This window comes from Falco naumanni, chromosome 2 (genome assembly GCF_017639655.2).
Source record: "Falco naumanni isolate bFalNau1 chromosome 2, bFalNau1.pat, whole genome shotgun sequence".
Lineage (NCBI taxonomy): Eukaryota > Metazoa > Chordata > Aves > Falconiformes > Falconidae > Falco > Falco naumanni.
In genome coordinates, this window is record NC_054055.1 from 15,542,597 (window position 1) to 15,561,901 (window position 19,305).

The 19,305-nt window shown below is 43.9% G+C and overlaps 1 protein-coding gene across 1 annotated transcript in view; it reads right to left on the reverse strand.

Annotated features, from left to right (window-relative positions):
- The window catches only part of MTUS2 (microtubule associated scaffold protein 2), a 317,018-nt gene that overhangs the window by 12,263 nt on the left and 285,450 nt on the right, over positions 1 to 19,305 (reverse strand). The window contains exons 9-12 of the mRNA XM_040584399.1: positions 16,712 to 16,778; positions 9,683 to 9,897; positions 3,948 to 4,053; positions 2,017 to 2,090 (exon numbers count right to left, since the gene is read on the reverse strand). Of these exons, the coding sequence (XP_040440333.1) occupies positions 2,017 to 2,090; positions 3,948 to 4,053; positions 9,683 to 9,897; positions 16,712 to 16,778 (462 nt within the window). The remainder of the gene's footprint in view (positions 1 to 2,016; positions 2,091 to 3,947; positions 4,054 to 9,682; positions 9,898 to 16,711; positions 16,779 to 19,305) is intronic.

A 19,305-nucleotide genomic window follows, 5' to 3' on the forward strand; every position in this document is an offset into this window, starting at 1 on the left:
AGCGTTTTGATAATCCAGTGCCTCAGGGAATCTCAAAATCCTTGTAATGCCTGCAGCTGGCTGACACTGTGTCCTGGTTTCAGCTGGGATAGAGTCAATTTTCTTAGTGGGTGGTGCAGGGCTGTGCTCTGGGTTTGGTGTGAGAACAGTGTTGACAACACACTGATGGGTTTGTGTTCTAGGTGATGTTTATACCAAGTCAAGGACTTTTCAGTTTCTCAGCCCCTGCCAGTGAGAGGGCTGGAGGGGCACGGGAAACTGGGAGGGGACACAGCCAGGACAGGTGACCTGAACTGGCCAAAGGGATATTCCATACCATGGGACGTCATGCTGAGGGAAGAAGAAGGGGGAAACGTTTGGCATGGTGTTTGTCTTCCCAAGTAGCTGTTATGCGTGATGGAGCCCGGCTTTCCTGGGGATGGCTGAACACCTGCCTGCCCGTGGGAAGTGGGGGATGGATTCCTTGTTTTGCTTTGCTTGCGTGCGCGGCTTCTGCTTTACCTATTGAACTGTCTTTATCTCAACTCCATGAGTTTTCTAACTTTTACTCTTCCAGTTCTCTCTCTCATCCCACTGTGGGGGTAGTGAGCAAACAGTTGCATGGGGCTTATTTGCTGGCTGGGATTAAACCATGACACACTGGCTGGCCCTAGTTCATGAAATGTCTTTGATGCTAAACCACCCCAGCACCCTGGGCTGGATGAGAACCACTGTGCCCTTCCTTAAGAAGCTGGCATTTATAACAGAGGCATGACAGATTATTGCTGTGGTTCCTAGAGTCTGAATAAGGTGACAGTTATCCCATCCCTGCTTCCTTCACCTTTCTATACTTCTAACATGGTAACAAGCAATGATGAGTTAGTGGTGCGGACTTCAAATGACTGTTGTTTCATCTCAGAGTTACACGCAGAAACAACACATTATTTTAAGCAATCATATTTCTGTTACGATCGAAGGCATTCCTGTTACCTCTCTCTATACAACACCTGCAAAAAACACAGTTGCTGTGAAACTGGTATTCTTATCTTTCGTGTATGTAATTTCTTGGCTGTAACATTACATCAACGCTTATTGCAAAAACTGCTGACATGCCTTGAACTGTCACAGCAGCATGAGGAAGGCAGTGACAGTTGCTGCGTGCAGCAGTATGTGCTAGTCAGGGGGTTTAAAAACTGTAATTCATCTGTGCCTATGAAATCAAACAAAGCTTGCATTATTTGCTGTGACATCTTTACTTGTTCACACCAGATTTTCAAACTTAAATGTGAACCACAAGGGGATGCTTCTGCTCTCCATTCCCTGGGATTTCTTCATCTAGAGAGTGCAAACAGCATGGAGTTATTAGCAGGACTGAAAAAGCCAAGTTGATCTCTAACTTGGTGTTAAATACTGGAATAGGGGACGTGATGTACAGGGCTGACCCTGGCTGGCCATAGCCTGACTGCAGAGCAAGGCCAGCCGTGGGACATCCCTCATCAGCGACTGCATTGCCCTCCGGTGGGAACGGAGATGTTTCTACAACGTGGGACCAGCTCTGCCACACTTGGGCAGCAGGGAAGAGTTTAAAGCACAGGCACACGGCCAGGCAGGGAGAGCTCACCATTTCTGAGCCCTGTGGGTGCCTGCCAGAAGGTACCATGCAGACAAGGTGATGCTCACAGCTGCCGCAGGTGCCAGAGCCCTCCCCACCATGCAGGGAAGAGCTCAGCTTTGTTCCTTGTGCTGGGCCAGCAACCAGCAGGGTCAAAAGGACATTTCTTTGCTTTATCCAGCTGCCTTTTCATCCCTTTAGGTTTGCCCTCTCTTCTCTTTCAGACAGTATTTTGCTGAACCAGCCAAGTGGAAGGAAAAAGACTGAGGGGGCACCTTTGCTGCTAGATCCCAGTTTGGACAGGCAGAGGACGAGAGGTACTATAGCTGGTAAGAAGCAATAGCCTGGTGTGCTGGCAGCTGGCAAGGGGGCTGGGGCTGCCCCGCCACATCGTTACAGGGGTGGGAAATAATGAAACTGCTAACCTGGAGTGACAGCCGCAGTTTTTCAAAATTCTCTTCTAATTGAGCCTTTTCCAGACTGTGAGCGGCATTCAGTTCTGGGGAAGATACACAGACATGGCATTGCTAAGTGAAGTCCAGCAAACCAGGGTCCGAGAGTGCAGACATTACGAACCAAGCGCAATTCAGGATGCAGTTTTAGGGCACGGAGATTGACTAGGAAACCGGTAGTAATATACTCTGCAACCTTAGGTGAATGTTTTGAGGATCAGGATTTTCTTATCTTTCAGTGGTTGCAGGTGTCTCTGTATCTGTGTGACTGGATTCTGATTTTTCAGAACTGCACAGAATTCCTGGCTCCCAGGGCTCTGATCTGAAAAGGGTCAGTTTGACCCTATTCAGGGTGAATATCCCCAAAGCAAAGATTTTAAAATAGATATATTTAAAAGCTTGGGTTGTAATTTCTTTCGGGAGATTGAGATGGGAGCCAGCAACTCAGGATGCAAAAATGCAAATGACAGTGCTTCTCCAGAAGCTGTGACAGATGACCTGTGAGATTTATTCCATGATTGAGATGGACAGAGTCTGAAGACAAAGAAGTCCTCCATTTATATTACATGATTAAAGGTTTCACTACTAGGACAACTCACCCTGGACTTAGTAATAACCAAAAGTTTAATAACCAAAGTGGAATAAAGTTTAATCTCCAAACCAATGACATCAAACTGTCATTCAGTACAGCAGTAGCACCTAGCTTTTTAGGATACAGACACTCTTATTTTTTGTGTCTTTACCCTCATTCCCATGGGGTTCTGCCTTCTAATCATTGCTCACTAGCCACAGTAACAGCATTAATAATACTGATGCTCCAGCGCTCTCTTTACAGCGCACTAGCCCGCAGCTGCTGCAGTGCCTTTTCCATGCACAGGAGGGCATTTCATACCCACACCAGGAGCAGGGAGCACAAACTGGCCACCAGACCCTTACTAAACCACAGACAAGTTTTATCATCAGAGAATACTAACAAAAATGGAAAGATAAGAATATCCTCATGCAAGGAAGAAGGGTTTTTTATTATTTGCAAAACTGTATATGTTAATTTTAAAATGCTATGCCAGATACCATCTCTGCCTACAGGGGAAGGGAATAAACTGTTCTTAGCTCACGTTATGCTCCCTATTTTTATGTTATGTCATATGTTAGAGATATATTATGTCTCTAATTGACACAGTGCAAAGCTAAGCAGTATGGCTCAATTTAGGGAAAGTTGTGGGAAAACCTAATAAAGCTATTTAAAAATCAGACCCTTAAGCTTATGGTGTAAAATAAAAGAGGGAGATTGTACAGATAACTGTTAAATGTCAGCTAAAGCATGTACCAAGACATGTATTTAGATACTGAACTGGTGGGGAGGAAACAGCTCTGTCTGCAGCATCAAACCCCATGGAAAACCGTAACACAAAATAAAGATAGCAGTGCTGAGGTGCAGATTTGCACTAGCTTTGGTCTACTCAGCATGGCCAGACTTTAGCTACTGAAAATGATGAGTTTTGTTTTTAGAAGCAGTGTAGTAGGCATTTAAACACCTAAATTCAGAGATGTTCAATGAGCTCTAGCTTCCTGAGCACCCAAGGGTTAGGCTCTTGAGAAAAGTCTGTGTGTGAAATGAAGTGGAATTTGGACTCCATGTTTAGTGTTCCATGGAGAAAGCCTTATCTTTGGCCCAAAGATCCCTCAGGTAGTCTCAGTTCCAAGTCAGATGCTGTACACACTGCACGCACCTCTTCCTTCATCCCTAGCATGAGCCTGGTGGTCCACCCCACATGAAAGCACTAGACCAACAGAGATTGCATCATCTATTCTGGAAGAAGAAAAGCCAAGCTTACACAATCTCACTAGAGCACTAATTCCTGCTCTGGAATAGCTCTGTAGCCATTGGGTTGTCTTTGGCTTACCTTGAATCTTGCAGTCTTTCTCCTTCTGCAGTACTTCAGTAATGGCTCTGTGGTCATTTTCCAGCTGTAACATTGCAGCTTTATGGGCAGCTATGATCTTTTCCATCTGTTCCAATGACAATGAATGGAGACATGGATGCATGATTAGATGTCTTGTGGCACACCGACAGGCCACTACTTAAGAGCTCCAGTGAGCTGGAAACAGTAAAGGGGTCTACCAAGTGTGACACTGACACTTACAGCACCTGAACCATTTCTATCTATTATGAAACAGGCATGCTGATGCCTTGAGTGGTAGTATGTAGTCATCGCTGGTAGCCGTTTTGTTCTTTTAATTTAATGGTGATAAAAGAGGCACATAAGAAAGTAAAAAGCCAAAAAGCCCTTAAGCAAAGAAGCCATTTATGATATGTTCATAAATATCAACAATTCGTTAATCTAAATTATATTAATGACCAGACTCCCTCTGATGGTCAGATAAACATACACAGCTCTGAGCCATCCTAGGTTTTGTTTTCATGGCACTTTGCTGCAATGATTTTTATCGTAAGGTCTTGGATCAACTTCCACGAAAAGTGCCTATGAATTATTCATAGTTGTAAAATACTTATTTCTAGAGAAAAATTGGAATTATTATCAGTGAGTATGTAAAATGAATTGCAATATATCATACTTTTACTTGAAAAAGAGTATCCTACAAAGTCATCAATACCCACATTCCTGTGTCCTCTTGAATCATGCATTTTTAGTCCACATCCAGTAAGCTGATGGAAGATATGACAGCACTTTTTTGAGTGTAGACACTAGAGTTTTCAGGTTGGTGTGAAAGTATGAAAGATGATAGTGAAGCCACAAAACTTTTTTCCAATCTCACATTTGAGGCTGAAAGAGGTCCTGCTGCCCCAAACTGCCCAACAAACTGAACCACACAGCACACAACCATCATGGGAGCAGGGGATACAGTTGGAAGAGGGCTGGGCAGCCTGTGTTCCTGTGCACCTGCTAGGTTTGGGACTCCTTCTGTACATTGTTTGTTACTAGATTTGACTAAAGGCAAAGCAAGATCTCTAATGATGGTGCTTTGACATATATCGCTACAGAAAATCCAGTAAGAAATGGCTGACCAGGTTAAGTCAGTGGTCTAGAGCAGTTTCCAAGTGCAATTCATAAGTTTGTTTTTCTTGGTTTTGTAATCACAGTGATCTTATTCCCTACATTTAACACATTATCTGTGATCTCGCAATGCAGGGGATCGAACTATTTTACTTTTACAATGAAACAGCTGTTTGTTGCAAATTGACTTTAAACAATTTTTTTTCTCACTTTTATGTTAAATAATGATAGAAAGTTACTGCAGCTGAGCATGTCTTGACTGAAATAAATGTTATTTCACTGTATTAAACTGTCAAACTTGTTAGATGATCCAACAGAAGCAAAATTTCCAACTGTACTGGAGAAACCATGCTTTTAGAATGAAAGACAGGCATTTAACATGAAATTGAAAATTATCCAAACTATTTTTCATAATAATGTGGGAGACAACTCAGTGGTGAAGACCTCTTTGCAAAACAACGGGGACTCAGCCTGCTGATGTACTGCATGAAAGAGCAGGGAAAGGAGGGGCTGACCCAGTGGGCTACTGATGGGATAGGGACTATCACTCGACTTTTCCCAGAGCATGATGTCCTTGTATATGATGTCTGTGTGCTGAAATCTCATGAGCATTGCTCTGTTCTTTACCTCACCCTTAAGTCTTTATTCAGACACTAATTGCTTCTCAGCTAAGCAGCACCCCAAAAGAATGATTACGCTCAACTCCAACACTTTCAGAAGGTGAAGGGGTTTCCTTTTGCTGTCACCATCTTTGGCAGGTTATTTATCTACAAAGCCAATTAAATATGTTCCAAATGGTCTGCAGGGATTTTTATGTCTTCTGTGTGTTTCGTACCCACATCCTAAATGACTAATATTCCAGCGTGAACTCCTATCTGCAATTTTTCATAGGAGATAGTATACTTGGCACTGGGAAGCAGATCTCTTGGATATTAATTCCAGCTTCACCTCTAACTTACTCCACAGGCTTGTTCAACTCACTTAATTTGTGTCATGGTTATTTCTGGCTATAAAAAGAACCTCAGGTGGGATTTTAAAGCCTTAATAAAGTAAAATCAAGAGAAGGCTTCAGTGGGAGATGTTCAGTAAGTTGGCAGACCAAACAGCTTGAGGTGAGCAGCTCAAGCGAGAAGGCAAGCCAAGATCGCAGCCTTCACTTTGCAGTTTTGCCCTTAGCTGCAAGGAGATATGAGAGATATTGGGATGCATTGGCACACATGACTGGTTTGTGAGGAGTTTGGCTCCCATGCTCTGCTATGCTGAAAGAGCTGCCTCACCTCCTCAGAGAGAGCCAAGCCTCCAAAACCTTTCAACTATGTATCCAAAGAAAAGACTGCTATCTAAACTAAACAGTGACTACAGCAAAACAGTGTGGAAGACTAGGTTGTGACTGGAAACCACGGCAGAGGGATGACTAACTTCCATATTAGACTTGTGGATACAGAAATATATGCAGATCCATGGTTAAAAGGATTTAGCTTTTGTTATTGCCTTCATGAACGCAAGCTTAAAGTCCCCCATGCAGATGGACAGCTCAAGGATGAGGCTCACATCGAGGGTAAGAGCTCTTTAGCTCCTGGGTTAGGTACCTCTGCCCCAACACCGGCTGGGACCAGCACCAGCTCAGCAGCAACAGAGCTGAACGACGCCAGTCCCTTGAGCAGGCTTGCTTCTTTTGTTATGCTCTAAGCTCTAAGCTGGGTGCTTCTCCTCTTCCTCCAAGCAGGGGAAGGGAGAATCAGAACATGTCAAACCCTTTGGGTCAGCAGCGGTGAGGGTTCCTTATTCCTCATGCACCTTGGTTCCTAGACAGAGCTCTCCTTTTCCTTGGCCAAGAAACATTGCTGGTGAGCAGCTTTCCAACCTGGCCTGTCAGCCTCTCCAATCCAAGAGCATTTGACACAGGATGGGTGTATGGCAGAGTAGGAATTCAAAGGGAAAACCTGCTAAAACTCATCATGAGATGCTAACGGAACCACAGATTGAAAAGGTGGGCTTAAACTCTAAGATACTGGGGGCACAGCAGCACTTTCAAATCAGTGGAAACATTTACGTTATCTTCAGTAATTCAGAGAACAAAGAACTCTGAAGCAAAGCATAGGGCTGGAGGAGAGAGAACTATCTGCTCCACAGAGGGACAAATTGCTTCTGTGTGATGATTAACAGAATCGCAATAGAGGAGAACATGAGAAAAAAAAGTATACTTTTAGTCAAGTTCTATGGTGACCAGTATCACTCTTTCTTGCACTCATCAGCTTGAGGAGACAAAACCCACCATCTGTTCTTGTGGTCCTGGAAACTTGCAGAAGTGCTTCAAAGAGCAGCAGAGATAAAATATACACTATCTCAGCAAAAAATTAGCTTGTGGAATAAATGCCTTCACAAATGCTAATGCCTGGTGGTCCAGGAGAGGTAAGGTTTGCAGCTAGAGCGAGTATCTTCTACTAGGCAAACAGACACACTGAAAGAAAAAAAGCTAAGGCTTTTGGGAACACCACCGCTTTTTCATATCAGAAAGCAAAGCAGAAAATTTGAAGGGCATTGCAAGAAAACCGTCCTGCATAAACTGAAATGATAACTGAAAGACATGGCTCAGTATATGCTTTCTGAATGCTTTCAAAAGCATTAGAGAGATTTTGAAAATTCTTCTTTAGAACACAAAAACCTATTTGACAGCACCCTCTAATGCATCTTAGAAAATCAATGCACTAACAGAAAACAGGAGGTTGTCTGGGACAAAACAGCCCAGTTACATATAGCCTTTGTGTTACACATTACAAACTGTAAATCAGGAACAACTAGAAGGCACAGCAATTAAAACAGGTAAGAGTCCAGCAAGAGTTCTTCAATGTCCTGCCACTGAAGAGTCAACCCAAACCGCATGGTGCTGCGCAGGGCAGCAGGCACTCTGGGGCGCAGGCTAGGACGCTGTGTGTCTGTCCAACACAGCTGTCTGACCCACATGTCAGTGAGGACCATGCTGCACCCAGTCCCAGTGTACCACTGCTGTTACACAATTAATCTAACACTGGGCAGCTGTGACATGAATGACATCAAACTGTCACCATCTCAGTTTGTATTTGCACTCCCACCCCAGGAGTGTTTTACAATACAACAAGCACAGGCAGTAAATGGTGTCATTTCCCTTTTTAAAAATAGTTGACCTTAAAGACAGTGGGCTGTCATCTCTGCTGTGCTGTGTTTGTGCTCTCCTCTCCTCTCCTGTGAGCTCAGTGCAGGCTAGTCCCTTTCCGTGGGTCCTGGAGGTGCTTCAGCTGCGGCTGCACAGTGCTGTGCCAGCCTTTACCTCCTAAACGGTCTAAATTAGCTTGGGCCCTGGCTACGCTGATGGGGCTGGCTTGCTTCTGAGCCCAAAGCTAGTACGGGGCTTGTCTGCACTCTGCACCCACTGCAGTGCCTGCTGTCAGCCCACTCCCTGGGCACAAGCAGCAGGGAGCAGCAGCTCTGGAGCTCCAGGCCACAGCCCCTGAATGCACAATGGAGATACCCTTAGATACAGAGCACGCAGACATAAAAACTCCTCCTTGACCTTTGGTCACATCCATTCATTTCACAGACTGCACCTGCACTGCACTGTTGCTGCCAATTTACACTGCCTCAGAGAGTGAAAAAGTCATGCTCCACCACCTCAGCTGCCCTGGGCATTAGGAAAACCCCCAGGCTGGAGAGAACAATGCTGGCAAACAGGAGGCCTGTTTGCTGGGCTCACATATTACAGATGACTGGCCCTTCCGCACACTAGATGCCTGGGTACCATCCCCACGGCATGTCAAAGCCTGACAGCACACAGTGCAGAGCACACCTGTACGTGGCAGATACTTGTGTGAGAAAAGCCATCATGAACCGTGGTGTGGGGTAACGGGTAAGAGCTGCAGCTGGAAAAATCAGAACTGTATCCACTTAATGCAAAATGAGAAAAGGCCAGGTAAAGGCATTACGGCCATAATCCAGGGCAGGATGTTCTACCACATCAGATGTGCTCATAGGGGAGTTACGGCATTTGTTCACTCTAGCTGTTAAAAATAAGCTTAAGTAGCTGCATGTGAGAGTACTCCTACCTACATACAGAAAGCAAAGCAAGGAGAAGCACTTGGGACATACAACCTAAGAGATTAGACTGAATGATGGAGCAGAAATCAGGGAACCTGGGTTGTATTACCTGCTTGATATTTAGGCTATATATTGCATGGGCCCTATTGCTTCCCTGTACAGCCTTTAACTAGCATTACAAATAACCACGGGCAGGGCTCTGCTGGCCTTACCTGTGTTGAGCAGATTCTTGTTCAACCCTTGGTTTCATACAAATTGACTACTATGGGTGGGCTGCAAAGCAAGCATGCACAGGGAGCAGAGCTAGTCTTAATACTGCTGCTGTAAAACATCTGGAAGCACGTGAAGACAAGACATGGCAATATAATGTACTACTATGTAGAAATACCAACAGGAATAAAAGGGAAAAGCAGTAAAGATAGTCAAGAATATTTTTATCCAGTCATCAGTTTGTTACCAGTGTCTACATGCTGGAGCGTTCAGTATGTGTTACCTGAACCCACTCAGTACTGGCATGGTCTGCTCTTCAAAGGGAACAGGAGGAGACTGACCTGATTCTCATGATGCAATTTGACTTGCTCCAGCTGCAGTCTGTGCTCCTCCTCCAGGCTCTTCTTCCTGATGTTGTGCTCCTCCTCCAGGCACTGCTCCAGCACCTGCAGCTCCTCCTGCTGCTCCCTTTGGAGCTGCTTCACCCTCTCCTCAAAGGACCTCTCCAACTCCACCTTCTCGCTCTGCAGTTTCATCCATTTCTCTGTATTGAGGACTATGGAGACAAGACCACCAGTCAGGCTCCGAACTCCTTGGGAGCAAACAGTGGCATCAGATCTGTTGGTATAGCACTGAGCACAGTGGTTCTCGCCAGCTCTGGGGCTCCCATGAATCTCAGCCATCAAGCTCTGGTTGTTGCTTCTCTCTCTGTCCCACTCTCTCTCACACACACATACATGCATTTGTTTAAATAGAGGCACTGGCAGAGTATGCAAAAGAACATGTAAAAATGGGATCTGATGAAGTATAATAATAATAATCATCATCATCTGGGAACTCCGAGGACCTGCAGGGTGACTGGATGTCCCCTCCTGGCCAGCACAGTCTTGGATCCAAAAATCAAGACTTTGTGGCTTTTACTTTGCCTTGGATATAAGAAACAGCATGTGAGACAATCACTTGACACAAATCCTTTCAACTGGGATACAAGATTTTTCTTACCTCCTTCTCACAAGCCATAGTCCTGGCTAAATTCCCCACTTCCAGCAATGTGCCAGAAAGGCAGAAGCTGCCTGGGCTGTCTAGGCACATCCTGTGCCCGGTATGCAGGGGGTGTCATTGCCCACTTGAGCAGGAGGAGATGCATCTCATACATCCCATCTTCCAGCTGTTAGAAGCTGCTCACCCCATAAACCTGTATTTTGCACCAGATCCATCAAGGATCTCTTTAATTCATTAATGCACACTTCTTAAAATATTTTTATATTCAAACCACTATCTTGTGTGCTTCATGGAATCAGAGAGTGCAAATGAAAGGCTGATGCTGAAGGCAATCAGAAAATTTTTACTCTTGTGAACTAACCCCGTGACCATGTCTCTGAATTTACAACCATGTCTACAACTGGTTTCAGAAGCTGTAGCTCCAACAGTTCCACCAAGTCAAGGATACTCAGTCTATTTCCCCATTTTGTTCTTCAGCTGTATCGTTCCCCAGGTCCCAGAACAGCAGTGTCACAAACACTGTATCCTTGGACTTTTGCTTTCTTAAGAATGGTTTCAATCAATCCAGATACTGAAGACCTGATGCAATTTGGAAAAGGTCAGCCAGACTACATTTAGAGAGCAAGTTTGCTCACTTGTAAAGATCCAACAGGTAAGAAGCGATTAAAATCATCATGACCATAACACTCAGAAAAACACTAGAGAAGAAGAGATTTTTTTTAATGGCACTACTAGAAGTTCTTTCAGATTTAGACCCATAGCTGGTTTCAAAAAATTACCACCTTTTAAATGTACCATCTATATTAGCCAGTCATCCTTCCTTTGCCTTTTAAAATGCACGTGCCACACACAGACCAATATGGCTTTGTGAATCACTGAACTGGAAGCAGCTGTTTCCCTGTGTAGACAACTTCTGAGTGTTTCAGAAACGTATTTATCCTATGACCACATATTTGCTCAATATCTGGCAAAAAAAGCCAAACGCATTTTCCTGTCTCTTTCTAATATGGTATCACTCAGGTAATTTTTTTCAGGATAGGATCAATTTGTCAGAATTACCTATTGCTGTGACCATGGGTCATGTTAGGTGCACCCATGCGAGGTAGTTTGGCCACCAAAGCTAACCATGTCTTTCCCCACACAGCTATTTTTCACCCTGTTTAGAGCCCTGCTTCCACATTTACTGCATAGTAATACCCAGACTTGCCCCGTATGCCCAGACAAATGTCACTACTGGGGTCCTGTTCCAATCCTAATGTTTTCTGGAACACTAAGAGGGACTCTGCGTCCCTTTCAAGCTCTCTGCTTCTTACAGGAAGAGGGAAAGCAAGCCTGAACCGGTGAGCTCAGCGCCGCAGCAGTGGCCCATAGAAAGCTTTCCCACCTGCCTCATACCCAAAATGGAACAGCGCAATTTATACGGTCATTAGCTGAAATGTCTCCTGGCAGTTTGGATTATAGCTCTAAACCCTCTCTCTTGCTTTTGTATTTTTTATTTCCTCTGACATACAAACTGATCTCAGAGCTAGAGGACAAGGGGTAGTGCTTGCAGCTCTGTGTTCAGTAGAATTCAAGCTTACTCAAGCTTTAAATTGGAGCTGTAATGAACCTCATGTCTCTCCAGCCTCTCTAATGAGATTACTCAGCTCACAGGGAGGGCTGGGCAACAAAATGACATGCTCTAACCAAAAGAAATTATATCTGAAAAACTTTCTGTAACCTGAAACAAAATATTCACCTCTTGAAAATCAAACCCTGATGCAGATGCAAAATAGAGGGAAGGGGAAAGCAAGGAAAGAGTGTCTGCATGGCATGTTCCCACACACCCAACAATGATACAGGAGGCAGAAAACGAGGCCATTGCCCAGTAAATTTGCCCTGTACTGAATATCAAACACTTCTTATGAGAAGAAGTGATCCCTACCACAGCCTCCCAGACCAAGAAAATGAGGCCAAGGACTGAAGTGATGAGGAAAGACTGAATCTCTTCTTAGGCAGGAGATGGATCTTTGGGCCTGGCTCTGCTGGGGCACGAGTAGCAGAAGGTGACACTCATGCAGCCCAAGACAAGGTCTGTGGCTCCCTTACCTGGCTGGGGAGCAGGAATCAGCGTGGGAGAGCCTGCCTTGCTGGAGCCAGTGCTTAATCAGCTGTGGCTTCAGCAGGTGGTTCTGGTGAATCAAGCTGATTTGACTCCAGCAGGGCCCTGACAATAGATGCCTGAACAGAAGACCCACTAACGTTGCTGGGAAACTGAATTTTACTTTCAGACATTGTGATATGGATACTGTAGAAGCGATCTTCTAGAAAAAAAAAAAAATCACTAAGGAAAGTTATATAAATGTATTACTGACATGGAACAAGACAAACAGAGCACAACTGCTATCAGTTGCTATCCAGGGGAGTTACACCCTGGTTCTCTTTTTCCTTCTCTGTAGGTATTTCAGTTGCTGCTTACAGACTGGAAATGACTCTGATGTAACATGGCATGTCCCAGGATGACAGCGTGCTGGGTTAAATGAGAGCAGCTGCCATTGCTGCCCTACTCCCCGAGCACTGAGTGGTTTTTACAATGCGCAACAGATGAGCAAAACTCATTTCACACCGGGCTGGGAAGGTGAGGGAAAGGGAGATGTCACTAAAGGACTGATCCTCCCACACAAACCCAGGCTGAGCCACAGCCCAGCCTTCCCAGCCCTGGCACCTTGCATTTGGGGGAGCAAGTCTCATGGGAACTGGGGGGCCGGTGTCATGTGGCCTCACGAAGGGACCATCTGCTTCTGACATGACAAATAGACTCTTCCCCTTGCAGATCCTACTCTTCCTCCTGACCACAGATTCACAGACAAATCACAGCTTCCTCATTCAGGTTAAGGATCCTCTGACTAGGAAGCATATCCAGGAGGAGGTGGCACACAGGCTTTGGCTCCCAAACTCTCATGAACACAGATAATGCAAATTTTAAACTTGACATCTGATTCTCTTCCATTCATCTAGGGTTTTGTGTATCTTCATACCTCCTCTGAACTCATTTCAAAAGCCATTTGCCTGATAGCAAAGGAGCAGGTAATTCTGACATTTAATTTCCATTAGTTCGAAGGGAAACAGCTGGTGTTCAAAACCTCTTTATTCCAGGAGTCTAAGTGTTGCAGCTGAAAAGTGCTTATATTTATAATTTATAACGATGAGTGCCTTGAATGTAGAATGATTGCTTGTCATGTTTTTCTAGCCTTGGTATTTCTACCAAAATACATGTGCAAATCTTACTGCATAAAATAACAAGTCCCTCAGCATTTATAGAGGCCACATTCCTCCTCAGGGCTGGGAAAGGAAAATCACTTTCCTATTTCACTGCACGCTGGTTTCAGATAGGTGCGATACTTCACAGCAGTGCTGGGGGTAAAGGTGGACGGTGTTATCCAAACCTAAATATTTTGCCTGGGTCCAGAAGGGTGCAGGTCCTTAGGCTGTTTTACACAATGCTCCATCACTGCTATTGCTTCAGCAGCGGTTTTATCTACCAACAGAGGCTTCCTTAAAAATATATTTTGACTTTCCTGAACAGTGGATTATATCTCAGTTTCATTGATTTGTACAGCAGAATCCTGCAGTTTCTGTTGAAGCTAACGAGGACTGTGTGCTTTCAAAACCAAGCACATTCAGCACCTCAATCATAATTCTGAATTAGAGCTATTGCCTAAACCACTAAATGTACATACTGCTTGTATCAACCCTGGCTAGCCCAGCCCTGTTTTACTGATTCATCCAGGTATTTGCATCAGTGAGTCTGACATGGTGAATTTACACATGAGAAATCAGGAATTTCTGACCAACACCCATGCTGTTTAACTGCACTGGTTATTTTTAAATTAATGAGACATTACTAACTAAAATGACCAAGACAAGTCAGAACTACAGCTTGGTTATAGTCAAAATAACATGCTCCGTAGACTTTCCCTGTATTTCTTCACAGAATCACCTATGATTGCTGCTGTCAAATAAATGACTGTTTCATTCTTTACCTGCAGAAAGCTTGGTACAATATGTACAATATTGTACAACATACAGATTCATCTGACAGTGAGACCAGAATAACCTTCCTATAGTGCAGGCAGGCTGCTTATCTCCAGTAGCACCCACAGCCCCAGCTTGCACTGCTTTAGAGACGGCAAAGAACTGCACTAATGAGAAATGCTCTCATGCACATGGCATTTCACCTTGTCCACAGATCTGAAAAATGGGTTGCTTCACAAAAATTAAATTTATAATTTTGTTCCAAGGGAAAACAGACTACCCAACAATTTTTGAATTACACTAAAAACCATAAATATTCACCTTCCATATGAATGGATACATACCAGGATATGTACTGCTGATGAATTTTTTCACATGTTGCTGGGGAGCAATACCTGCACATGTTCATCTTTTTGTCCATCTCTGCTGGGATTCCTTCTACCTGGGTATGTTGCACCTCAGGGTTGCATGGAGGGGATACCTCCAACAAGCGTGACAGATCACCAGCTACCCCTGTTGCTCCTAAGCAGCCTCTGCTCAGCATCTCAGTGTTTCCCAGAGTGGTGGCTTGCTCAGGAAGAGGTGGCCCGTGATGGTTCCTCTCCAGCACACATGCCTACTGGACCATTAAGCAAAGGACTATCCCACACCATCTTTCCCTTCTTTGAGAAAGAAAGCACATACATATCTATGGCTAATCTGCCTTCTGAAGCAGTACAGCTCAGCTGAGACCTCAGACTGCTTTTCTGAAGCATTTGGGATTCTTACCAAAACTGTATCCATGGACTATCAGGACCCAGTTTGGTGCGGAGGAGGTATTTACTGCTGCATGCACAAGAGCAATGGCAAGGGCAGGCAGCACAGTGATCTCCTGTTACTGAACAGGCTGCTCTGGGACTCCCAAACAGGCAGTCAGTCATATCCTTGGCAAAGTTCTCTAGCAAAGCCACCAGTGATTTGTATCCACCTCAGCTGCACAAACATGGTGTAATGGAAGCAGAGTTGCTCTTTATCTCCAGCCCTGTATGTCCCTTTCCTTCCCATGTCACCACCACCTACAAAAGCACTCATGAAAATGAGCAAACCCAACCTGCTAGAAAGAGGTAGGGCTTCCAAATGAAAGGAGGGTATTCAATGGAAAGCTTCATATGTGCCCTGCCTAAAGAATGTACCACTGGCAACCACTCCTCTGTAAGAGCTGTGGAAATGCAGAGGATGGATGAAGGCAGGCATCAGGGAATAACCAGAAACACTGTTTTGCTATTGCTGCAGTATCCTTTGGCTGTGGGGACAATAAAGCTCTCTATGAAATGATGATCAGCCAAAAAATTTCAGAGGGGCACAGCAGGGAGCACAAGCTGTTGGGCATCAGAAAAGGGCTGTGCTCAGCTTTTCTGCGGTAGGTTGTCACAGGCAAGGTGAACACGAAGCACAGGGAGGATCTGCAGTTCTACTTGCCTTGCAGGGGTTTGGCCTGTGCTCCCCCTTTGCAAACCAAGTCACCCTCCCACCACATGGCACAATCTCTGCTTAGTGTATGACCCAGCAATTGGGGTCCCCCATGCAAAGAAATCTGAGAGGTCCCCCCTGTTCACAGCTCTAGTCATCAGTGGTTCCAACAACTTTTGATGCTCAGGGTGTCTCCTGTGCCAGTGGTCCTCCCTCCAGGTGCCCTTCCTCCTCTCTATTTGCCCTGGAGTAGATGAACTCAACATCACACCCATTCTGGGGAGATTTAAGCCCAGAAGAGCTCAGAACTGGCTGAAGCCAGTGCAAAAGCCTATCTTCCCTGTCAAGAGTTGCAATGTCTTTACACCATCCCTGTCTTTCCTGTCTAGATCAGAAACCAAAGAGGGTAAGTGGTGCATGCAGATACACAGAGAATACTGAATGGGACACATTGCTTTTGTTGTCTTTCAACCAGGAAGAGACCTTAGAGATATCAATAAGCAAGTTCTGAGCTTCATATCCTTAAGTTTGCAGCTGAACTGCCAAACATGCAAATGTACGTAAGTGAGCAATGCATTCCCAGGCACCATGCACCACAAAGGTCCCAAGTTCCCACTTCTCATCACACTGTGCTTTCTCCTTGGAAGTGGTGGTACATAGTCTGAAAACGGAAGCTATGGATTTATGAAGAACAATTTGTCTAGTAAAGATAATGTGTGGTGATGGTCCCATCTCCACAACAAAGAGGTAGAATCACAGTTACCTGCAAAGCCACAAAACCCCTTGACACTGGGCTTCAGAAAAGACTTCATCACATGTATGCACGCTCCCCAGGATTAGGGCACAGAGAATAACTGTGTAAAGTGAGAAAAACACTTTGTTGTTACTTTGCTTGTACTACTTACCAGTTTCATCCCTGATCTTTGCAAGCTCTTCTTCTAACTCCTTTATTTTCTCAAAGGTGTTTTCATTCTGTTTGAGGAAAAAGAGAGAAACATGTATAGTCCCCAGGTTTATCCCTGATAAGCACTTTCACATGTTCATTTAGTAAAGCAGATTAGATTGATTCCTCAGATTTTTTTTGGGGGGGTAGGGTGGTGAGGTGGTGGTGGGATTATAATGAACCCATTCCGTTTTCAGATCAGGCTTAGGAGCCATGACTCACTGGCTACAAATACCTGGTATCTCTATAAATACAGGTACACACACTCATGTACAGGACAGCACAGAATACTCTATTTACTCATATGGGTCTAAAAGGACATTTTTATTTTTTTATCATTTTTTGTTCTATCTGTGTACCATATATGGCTGGACTGCATGTACAAGATGGTTTTCTTAATTCTGTGAAAACACTTGCATCTATTGATGCCTGCATTTAACCACCTCTAAACATAGTGATATGGTCATGCAGTCAAATTTGCCAAGCAGATTACTGTACTTACACCGTTCTAAGCATGGTGGACATACCCATAGAAACACCACTGATGGCCTAATGTTCATGCCTATTTACACATTTATTTCTGGTATTTTATTGTCTGTAAAGAAAAAGAGCTTTTTTCCTCAACTGTCTCAAAAGAAATCCGAATATTTAAGGAATTAAAACAGATGAGTTGGCCAAAGGAAAATTTAAACATATTTACATTAACAATGCTAAGGTGTTATTACTAAAATGCAAGGACTTTGACAGCAGGTATCTTTTGAGTGCTCTGCAAACTGACAGAGAAAAGCCTCAATAAAATCTATGGGAGTTTGGTTTAGTACAATAAATCCCAGCATAATGATTCGAAGCATAAGGGCACTTTAAATTGGAATGTGTCCTGAATCACATCAGGAAGAAGACAAAGAACATACCATGCTGGGAAGATCATTAATGATTAGGAAAACTAGATCAGCCTACTATAAATTTGTCCCAGGTTAGAAAAGGCCAAGAATCTTTAAAGGACACTACAAAAAACTAATATTTAAGAGAAAAAGCAGTGTAGTGGCAAATGGAATTATAAGCAGTCCTAGAAAGTAAATCTTTCAGTCATAATCAAGCAAGGCTAATAACAATCTAGGGCACAGAAAAGATTAGTTCAGCAGTAAGATACACAGCAGATAGGCTAGCAGATTAGTTCTGTCTTACCAAAATGTAAATGGAAAAAATAAATATTTCAAAGCTTAATGTTTCTCTTTATTTTTCCGGCATCTAATTTTAAACTGTTAAGAGAAATAACACAAAAGCTTTACTTTTGCTAATACCAGGAAACCGGAATCTGGAATTTAAATCAATCCTTTACACACTGCTGTTTTGGGATGATTTCTACCAGATCCAAGGGAGACACTTTCTGGAAAGTTTTGCTGTAAATAGAGTGATAAAGTGAGCTCAGTTGAGATCCTTGGGTGCTTAAGGAGACCCAGGCGATGTGGGAATCTTTTTTACTCAGTTATGGGAAGAAGCCAGGCACACAAGGCTGGGCTCCTCCAAACAGTCAGCTCCGTACTCTGCTGAGTAATGCACAGGGTGTTGTGTGCCAGGACTGCAGAGTCCCCAGCCCTGACCAACTGCATTAGGCTCAGAATAAAATGCAGTGGATTGTTCTGTTGCTTTTTGTTGGGTTTTTTTTATTATTATTAAGTAATTTAAAAAAAAAAAAAAAAAAAAAAAAAAAAAGGTGTGGATGAATATAGCCTCGTATGTTAAAAAAACATAGCCCTTCACACAGATTCCCAAATCAGCCATCTTACAGAGATAAGGTTTCCCCTTTTGGAGAATATCACTGCATCTGCCCGTACCGTCTGTTTAACTCACTGGAGTAATTTTAAGAAGTGTTCTTGACAGATTGCCAGGACTGTTGCCCTTGAAGGTGTGTGCACAGGGATATACTGGATATGGGGCTTGCAGAAGAAAAGCACCCACTCAAATTACCAGCTCCTACTACTTGAAACAAAACCCATTTAAAGCAAGAGAGCTCTGTACAAATCATTGCCAGCACCTACAGATGAGCAGAACTCAGTGGGATTGTTACTATTCTACTTACATAAAGAATTAAAAGCGAGTAAAAAAATTACAACCTAGGAAAAAGAAGTTGTTAAAATGTTGATCCTCCATAAGAAATATTACAGAATCCTTTTTTTACATTATGTTTTATCTTAGATAAGTTTTGTCCTACCCTTGAGGACACTTGGTGGGGAGACTCTCTCCAAAAGAGTGGAGAATCACTATGGTACCAGCTTAAAAATGCTATCCTATAACCCAAACTTCAGCATGGACACCACCCCACCAGGAGAGCGGGCCTCCTGGCTGTCTCCCACTATGCTGGGGCCATGGTTTCCAGAGCAGCCTCTGGGGCTATCTCCAGCAGCTGGTGTTGGCACAGCTTAGGTGGCTTCCCTGTCACTTGCCTGCCCTGCCAATACTTCTTGCATTGTATTTTATTTTGGTTAGAGCTTTCTGACTGCTCTTTGGGACCTTGTATTTATGTTTCCTGGGAGGTCAGATGTGCAAGGGTTGCCC